The sequence below is a fragment of the Sebastes fasciatus genome, chromosome 24, assembly GCF_043250625.1.
Source record: "Sebastes fasciatus isolate fSebFas1 chromosome 24, fSebFas1.pri, whole genome shotgun sequence".
Lineage (NCBI taxonomy): Eukaryota > Metazoa > Chordata > Actinopteri > Perciformes > Sebastidae > Sebastes > Sebastes fasciatus.
The window spans coordinates 6,572,907-6,582,686 of record NC_133818.1 but is presented as its reverse complement, the minus strand read 5'-3'; the positions used below and the strand labels follow the sequence as shown (position 1 = coordinate 6,582,686).

The window sequence follows — 9,780 nt, the reverse complement described above, 5'->3', positions numbered from 1 at the left end:
CGTGTTTGAAACAAGCCGCTAGGATTTCTGTCCATTTTATGATGTCACAAATATACAATATTTAGACCATTACACGGTTTTAAACGTAAACATTCTAAATGTGTCCCTGATTATTTCCTGTTGCAGTGTATGTAAATAACATCAGCTGACAGGAAGTAAACATGGACCGAAACTGTTGCCTAGCAACGCAATTCCATTGCAATTCCATTGCAATTCCGATGAAATGCACTAAAACGGAGCGTTTCAGACAGAGGGTAAACACAGGTATATTCAGGCAGACAGTATGAGGAAAACAACGTTTTTTTTTAACATGCAGCATGTAAACATGTTCTAGTAGAAACACAAAATACAAGTATGAACCTGAAAATGAGCACGATATGGGACCTTTAAACTAAACTTAAAATTCCCATTAGCATAAGTCATTTTAATAAAATTTTTCTTATAAACAAATCTCCATTTAACAAATAAGTAAATAAGTCTTTTAAAAAACAAAAATGTGATTTAAGAATGCATATTTTGATGAAAAAACATACTTTCTGTCATTTATCCCACTGTTGTTTTATTTTTGTCCTGCTGCCAAAATTGTCCAAAATCTGGATGTTTAAGCTCTAAATGCGTCACAAAGAGGCGAAAAATGAAATGAAATTGCTAGTGACAGTGAAAATGACCAAATAGACCTTTTTAGAGATGTTTAGCTTCAATACTTTTTATAAAAGCAACATTTTGTGCAAACGTTAGGTTAATTTGGGGAATATTTTAGCCTATAGCTAATGTTCCTGCCGTGTTAGCCAGTCAACAACACTTAATTTTCTTATAAACAAATCTCCATTTAGCATATAAGTAAAAAATAGTCATTAAAGGTCCCATATCGTGCTCATTTTCAGGTTCATACTTGTATTTTGTGTTTCTAATAGAACATGTTCACATGCTGTAATGTTCAAAAAAAACTTTATTTTCCTCATACTGTCTGCCTGAATATACCTGTATTTACCCTTCTGTCTGAAACGCTCCGTTTTAGCTAATTTCAATGGAATTGCAACGGAATTGCGTTGCTAGGCAACAGCTTTGGTCCATGTTTACTTCCTGTCAGCTGATGTTATTTACATACACTGCAACAGGAAATAAACTGGGACACATTTAGAATCTTTACGTTTAAAAACCGTGTAATGGTCTAAATATTGTATATTTGTGACATCACAAATGGACAGAAATCCTAACGGCTTGTTTCAAATGCACAATTTCTGAATACGGGCTGTGTGTTTTGATAGTTTAACAGTATTTATATAGCACTTTAACCCACTTCATAATATAAAAGACAATATGGGACCTTTAAAAACCCCAAACTATCTTAAACTAAACTTAAAATTCTCATTAGCATAAGTCATTTTAATAATATCTTTTTCTTAAAAACAAATCTCCATTTAGCATATTAGTAAATAATAGTCTTTAAAAACCCCAAATGTTTATAGACTGTTGTAATTACAAACAGTGGATTGCATATATGAAAACAGCCTTGAAAAAAGGAAAAAATAAAGTATAAAAAAAAATAAAAACCCAAAATGTGATTTAAAAGTGAGTATTTCACTGTAAAAAAAACATAGTTTGTGTTGTAACATTTATCCCTAGTTCTGCTGCTCTCTCCTGATTGGACGCCATCACCTATGACAGAATCCGAACTCAGCTCCTGATTGGTCCAACCTCGCACACGTGGTTCCTGTCTGAGGGTGTGTGTAAGAGACAGAAAGAAACACACACATGGAGGAGGAGAGAGTTTAGGAAGGGAGGCAGATATTATGGTGCACCGGAGAGAGAGGGACTAACGGGGAGCTATGCCAGGGAGGCTTTTAGGATAATAAAAATATATTTTTTAATGCTGTTCTTCTAATAAATTGGATACCTGAAGGAGGTGGTGCAACAAGTGGAGTTTTTTTCTCTCCCAGCTATGGAAGAAGAGCAGAAGGACTCCACCAACGAGGAGGAGAGCATGAACCTCCCATCTCCTCCTGTGATTTTACCCCACCAAGCTTTACAGCAGCAGAACCACAGAACCACCAACTTCTTCATAGACAACATCCTGCGACCTGACTTCGGCTGCAGAAAGGAGAACCTGCTCGGTGCGCGTCTGCAAGCTGCGTGTCTGGACTCCAACTGCAGCAGCGACAGCACCTCTTCATCACCTTCTTCGTCCTCCTCTTCTTCATCTTCCTCCACGTCCTCCTCGCCGTCGAACAAGCAGAACTCGTCCAAACAGGCTGAACCGAGCTCGTCTATTAGGGTTGTGAGTGGCAGGAACGATGGAGGATCTCCTCCTCCCAGGACCAAGGAGAGCCAGCCCATGTTGTGGCCAGCTTGGGTTTACTGTACCAGATACTCGGACCGGCCCTCATCTGGTAAGGCGATAATAGTCACAGAGTTATACCAACTGGGGTACTGGAGGGCTGGGGGACTTTACCCTTCTTCTTCCTCCACAGTTTTATTAAATGCAAAGTTGTTTATAGTAGAAATATTTAATGTTTCTGGTGCTTCCTAGTGTGTCCTAGTGTGGCCAGCCAATCAAAACACAGGATTTTATTTTTAGAAAATTATATATAATTAAATATATATATTATGTTATATTATTATAATATATATATAATATATATATAATATAACATAATATATATATTATATATATATAATATATATATATAATATTGAAATAAAATAGGAACAAACATTACCAAAATAAAATGATAATGAATATGAAAATAGAGTGTATCTCCTCTCTCTCACACAAAGACACTTTTACTTTTGAATGAAAACAGAGGATTTCATTTTAGAAAATAAATGCCATTGTGAAATAAAATAGGAACAAGCATTACCAAAATAAAATGATTATGAAAATAGAGTGTATATGCCTCCTCGCACAAAGACACTTCTGGTTCACTTCCTCCACAGTTTTATTAAATGCAAAGATATTTATGTGAGAAAAAGCAATGTTTCTGTATATCCAAGTGTGGCCAGCCAATCAAACATAGGATTTTATTTTAGAAAATTATATATAATTGAATATCTATATATAATATTGAAATAAAATAGGAACAAACATTACCAAAATAAAAATCTCAATAAAATACCAATGTTTGAGATTGGCTGGCCACACTTGATATACGAAGACACTTGCTTTTACTAAATAATTCATATGAGCAATAATTAATGTTTCTGTAGCCAAGTGCGTCCAAATGTGGCCAGCCAATCAAATTTATTTATTATTTATTTATTTTAGAAAATTATATATAAATTTGAAATAAAAATAGGAACAAACATTACCAAAATAAAATGATTATGAATATGAAAATAGAGTGTATCTCCTTTCTCCTCACACAAAGACACTTTTACGCACAAAGACACTTTTACGCACACGCCGATTGGAAACAGAAACCCTTAGAATTAGAAAAAACCCTAAGAATTAGATACCCTAATGTTTCTGTAGCCAAGTGCGTCCAGGTGTGGCCAGCCAATCAAAACAAAGGATTTTATTTTTAGAAAATAAATGCCATTACGAAATAAAATAGGAACAAACATTACCAAAATAAAAGACTGAATGATTATGAAAATAGAGTGTATCTCCTCTCTCCTCACACAAAGACACTTTTACGCACAAAGACACTTTTACGAACAAGCCGATTGGAAACATTAAAGCTTATTATGGTATATAGTGTCTCATATTTGTTGCAGGGTATTTATTAATAGCTTGTATAATATGTCATCTTAAAATCGGCATAATTTTCAATGTAATTCGGTGTGCAATTTCATCATTATTATGGATTATATCATAGCTATAACAATAGGCTCCTCTGTCTGGTTTCTCGTTGCTCATCTGCAGTAAAATGTGTCTTATATGTCTTAAAAAATGGCTCAAAATGGCATAATTTTCAATGTAATTTGGTTCACAAATTAATCACATTATGCATAAAGGTTTTGAGTAATAAAAAGTGATATTAGGCCTCCAAATAATGGGTGAGAAGTATTCTTTTGACAGCATACGTTCATATATTTAAAGCTGATAATTATGGATTATATCATAGCTATATCAATAAGCTACTATTGTTTGTTTTTTTAGTTGCTCATCTGCATTATAATGTGTCTTATGTGTTTTACAAAATGGCTCAAATACTGCAGTTCTGTCATATTTTAATAGATATTTTAGTAGTAGTATTACAACAAAAATAACAGTCATTTATGGTAATAATAAACAATAATTGGATTGCACAGATATTATGATTTGTAAACGTCACACCATCACACTTACTAGCTTATAATAAACCAATTTTACCAAAATATATTATCTACAAAGGATTTATTATCAAATGCAAATGGTTTTCAGTGTGGTTTTAAAACTATATTAAATAAAGGTGATGGAGTGGTCATTGTTGTGGTTTATATTTTTTAGAAAAGTAATGAAATTATAACAAAACAATTAGGCTACAATCTATTTTCATTCGCTCCAAAAATCCCCTTTTAACCTGAATTGGTGCAGTTGATGCGTTCAGTGTCTGGAGACAAAATTGGAGAGTTAAAGCTCGTCATTTACAGCTGAAATAAGTGATTTTTTAATAATAATAATAATTATAAAAATAACAGCAGAACGAAGTCTGAATTCGATATTATAATTTTGCATAATAATAATATAAAATATAAAATAAATACAAATATTTTTTTTGTTATCTAAATCATGATGAAGGTGCTTTTTAATTTGATTTTTATTTTTTTATTTTCTATCCGGTTTATCGGACTGTGCGTTTATAACGCTTTATCCAAGCTTCCCTTTAAGTGTGTCGTATATTGTATCAAACTAACAATCAGTGCATTAACTACAGCGTCTTAATATCACACATACAGATGAATAACTACAGTATGTTATGACACATTTCTGCTGTACTCGGTGCATGCATCTCGGTCTGATTTGTGCACACAGCGCTGCAGCCATGTTTATAATGAAGTGACCCATAAAGGCCTGCATGGACAGCATTAATAGTATATGAGAGGTTTTGATGATGTGGAGCTGTGAAGTCTGCAGAGAGACTCGCTTGTTTTGGCTACATGCATGGGCACTTTAACGCATCTCCTGGAGGCTACACCACATCCACACACCAAAACCTCCAAATGTCGTTATTACAACAATGAAAACAACTTTTCTTTGTTTTGTTTTTTTCTGCAAATGTCTCCACCATTTCCCTCCAATTCAAATCAAAAGTTGCCCTTGAGCAAGGCACCGACCAATCCTCCTAATAATGGGTTAAATGCAGAAGCTGAATTTCCCTGTGTGCTGTGCTTTGTACTGTGTAATGTTTTGTTTTTATACAATACAACTTTATTAATCCATGAATGCAATTTAATTCTGGGCACGAGTAAAAACAGACTATTACACTTTTAAAATCATTTGGTGTTATAAGGATACAGGACATTGCTGACCTAATATTAATTTATTTCTTTTCTTTCTTCTATTAATTATCTTCCACATTATAAGTCATGAACACACACATGAACTCCTCAGATTCAATAATATTAGCTGAATATAAATTAATAATCACACGTTGATGTAGGGTTTTGCAGTCTCAATGAGACCTTTAGTGGGCCTAAATTTCATGGCGGAGGAAAAAGTCCATATATTCATAATAGGGTGAGTTGCCGTAAAGTGGGACACTGCCTAATGTGGGACACCTGAGCTCCAGTGGGTGTAGATCTTCCTAAAATAAATAAAAGTCAATAAAACTATTGATATTTAATGTCTTTCTAATATGCCTAAATGCTTCAAAACTATTATAGTCTTTATTTATTATTATTTATAGTTTTATTGATGTTCGATTCTCCATGTAACATCCACCTACAAGCCTAGGTTTTGTAACAGCAGTAACATTAAATTACTGAACATGGGGTTACACATTTAGCCTTCAGTGTTTTGAATTAATTAAGGTGATTTTTAGGTCTTTTCACAGACTTTTCAGTGTCCCACATATCGGACACGACTGTCCTACATTAGAAAATCAAGATTTGTCTGATAAAACTTGGCACTAAGAGTACTGACATGTCTACCATTTCTTTTAAGAGTGTGCATTTTCTTTTTTTGGTTTGACTAGGACACATCCTGGGGTTTCAGTACTGGTGTGATTTAATATATTGGCTTCTTATCGCATTATATTCCAGAAATCTGAAATGAAAAAAAAGCATCCCAAATCTGGCTAATTCACCCTATTTTAATGATTAAAAACTAGACTATAATTCTGTTTCTATTGATCTGTTATTGCTGTTAACAGGAGTGTGTTACTATATTCCATTTGTGTTTTAAAGGTTATGAAATAGGGCTGTTAAAGTTAACGCAATTATAACGCAAATTCGTTTTAAGGCCACTAATTTTTTTAATGCATTAATGCAACTTGCAATGTTTTGGGTTGTAACAGGCTCAGTTTGGTACCAACCATGTCATACTAGCTTGTCGTGAAGGAGGATAAATAACGCTCCAAACTTACACTAAATCTTGGTGAGGAAACACTGTCCTGGTCATTTTCGAAGGGGTCCCTTGACCTCTGACCTCCAGATATGTGAATGTAAATGGGTTCTATGGGTACCCACGAGTCTCCCCTTTACAGACATGCCCACTTTATGATAATCACATGCAGTTTGGGGCAAGTCATAGTCAAGTCAGCACACTGACACACTGACAGCTGTTGTTGCCTGTTGGGCTGCAGTTTGCCATGTTATGATTTGAGCATATTGTTTTATGCTAAATGCAGTACCTGTGAGGGTTTCTGGACATTATCTGTCATTGTTTTGTGTTGTTAATTGATTTCCAATAATAAATATAGACATACATTTGCATAAAGCAGCATATTTGCCCACTCCCATGTTGATAAGACTATTAAATACTTGACAAATCTCCCTTTAAGGTACATTTTGAACAGATAAAAAATGTTTGTGTTTTCATATATGCAATCCACTGTTTTTGTAATTACAACAGTCTATAACCCAGCTTTTAAGTAGATGAGCTTTACAGACAAACCCATCAAGTACCCTTAACATTCAAAACCAAACCAAAACCAAGAAAAGAAATAACAATAATAATAATAATGACAAAAAGAAAGAGTAGAGTTAAAAAAAACAACAACAACAAAGCAAACAAAAAAACAACAACACATAACATATATTTTAATCGATTGACAGCGCTACTATGAAATGATGGACATTGGATTATGCTGCAGATGATGGTGAAATGATGAACTGACCTACATTTGATGGTATTGAGCATATACGCGCCTGCTGCGTTTCCAGCAGTAGAATAAATATTTTATTCCCCTTGTTGTCTCCACGCCAGGCCCAAGGACACGCAAACTGAAAAAGAAGAAGAGCAGCACCAAGGAGGACAAGCGGCCGAGGACTGCCTTCACGGCCGAGCAGCTGCAGAGACTGAAAACCGAGTTCACGGCCAACCGGTACATAACGGAGCAGCGGAGACAGAGTCTGGCTCAGGAACTGAACCTGAACGAGTCCCAGATCAAAATCTGGTTCCAGAACAAGAGGGCCAAGATTAAAAAGGCCACCGGCTACAAGAACGGCCTGGCCCTGCAGCTCATGGCGCAAGGACTGTACAACCACTCCACGACCACCGTGCAGGAGGACAAGGAGGACAGTGAATAGGACAAGTCCCCAATGCATGGGGGACAAGGAGGACAGTGAATAAGACATGTCCCCAATGCATGGGGGACAAGGAGGACAGTGAATAGGACAAGTCCCCAATGCATGGGGGACAAGGAGGACAGTGAATAAGACATGTCCCCAATGCATGGGGGACAAGGAGGACAGTGAATGAGACATGTCCCCAATGCATGGGGGACACAACTGGACTCTCTCTGGAGATAAAAAAATGAACACTATTTAAAAAAAACACAGATTTCTGTTTATGGTGACAGTATATGGACATAATTATATAAATGAACGGTCGTTATTAAAGTTTATATAGCCAAACAGTTATCATGTTGTATACAGTATATTTAATTTCACCTCTCATCCGGGTCTTTTCCTGTCTGTTTTCTGTCTAATTGGCTCTATAGGGTTTTTTGTGGTCCCCCCCTCCCTTCATACTTTACATGCGACACATTTTTCCTTCAACACATCCGACTCAAAACAAGCCAAAGATTTTAATATGTTCACATGTAGACTGAAATAAAGAAGAGAACGGTAGATATATATGGACTTCTTTTCATTCGTTTCCACAGACAAAACTGTGTTTTTGGTGATAAAAAATGTTAAAAACCTATTATTATTATTATCATTATGATTATTATGCAGGCCGAGTTTAGACTGATCTTTTGTTAAGTGGATTTTTATTTATTTTTGAATTCCCTAATTAAAATGAATAAGGACAAAAATTATGAATCTATTCTTTTAAATTATTTTCTTTTAATTTTGTCACTTCAGCCACACAACCAGCTTTAACTGGACTTCCCATAAACATAAAATATATAGTTCACTCAGCAAATTTAAAGGAGCAACCCATAATTAATAACATGCATTTAAATTACAAAATTTTGAATAAATTAGACAGCGTTTTTGGTGATAAAAAAAATGTTAAACCTATTATTATTATTATTCAGGTCGAGTTCAGACAGATTTGTATTTATTTATTTATTTTTGAATACCCTGATTGAAATGAATAAGGAGAAAATTATGTTTATTAATTAAAAATGCATCTAATTTTTAATTATTTTTTTATTTTGTCACTTCAACTACACAACCAGCATGGTTTAACTGGACTTCCCATAAAGAAAATTTAAAGGAGCAATCCGTAATTAATAACATGCTTTTAAATTCTTAAAACTAAATTTCAATAAATTAAAAATAAAAAACTTAGTACATTATTAATTAATTGCTGACTATATGGTTAAAACCATGGATTATTTAATTTTCAATATTTTTTCAATATTTGAGACGATGGGTCAGAGACAGAAATACAAAAATGCGTGCTGTCCTCACACACACACTCACACACACACACTCACACACACACACACACACACACACACGCACACACACACACACACACACACACACACACAGAGAGTTCCTGTTTCACAGTTCATGTTTCACTATAATCAGACGCTGCTTGTTTCTCCATAATGGATAACATTTCACCTATTAATCTATTCTGGGCATTTACAAGATTTAACATCTCTGGTAAACTTTCACTCATGCAGAAGTTCTTGCAGGAGTTTAAATGAAATGAATACATTTACTGAGGAAAGCTGTCAGTGTCGTCCTCAGTCTGGTGCTTTAGGGGAGAAACATGGTCTACATGTGGCCCGTTTGGCCTCATGTGACCTCAGGTTCAGGTTTGATAGAGCCTGGCGGTGAACCCTGTGACATGGCGTGTGTGTGTTTGGGAGTGTGTGTGTGTGAGAGTACTCCAAGGTCAGCGAGAGCAGACCATACAAACGTATGATGGTGTGAAAGCTGTTTGCACTATAGCTGTTATTGATTATTTCAGCAAGGCATGGAGTTTTTTATCATTTAATTTAAATTTTTAAGGGGATGTGGGAGGGACAAACATATTATATTCAGATTAACACTTTATTAATATTATTATTATTATTATTATTATTATTATTATAATGCTGAAAACAGTCCCTTTTAATCTCCAGCAATGTGGTGCAATAGATATATATTTATATTATGAAAGGTATGATGGTGTGAAAGCTGTTTGCACTATAGCTGTTATTGATTATTTCAGCAAGGCATGGAGCTTTT

General features: G+C 34.8%; 1 protein-coding gene across 1 annotated transcript; it reads left to right on the top strand.

Annotated features, from left to right (window-relative positions):
- Positions 1–1,764: 1,764 nt before the first annotated feature.
- On the top strand, positions 1,765–8,007 carry LOC141763032 (homeobox protein engrailed-1-B-like). The gene is made up of 2 exons (XM_074627269.1): positions 1,765–2,390; positions 7,352–8,007. Exons 1-2 carry the CDS (start codon positions 1,943–1,945, stop codon positions 7,672–7,674), a joined length of 771 nt encoding a protein of 256 aa, XP_074483370.1. The 5' UTR covers positions 1,765–1,942; the 3' UTR covers positions 7,675–8,007.
- The last annotated feature ends 1,773 nt before the right edge of the window (positions 8,008–9,780 follow it).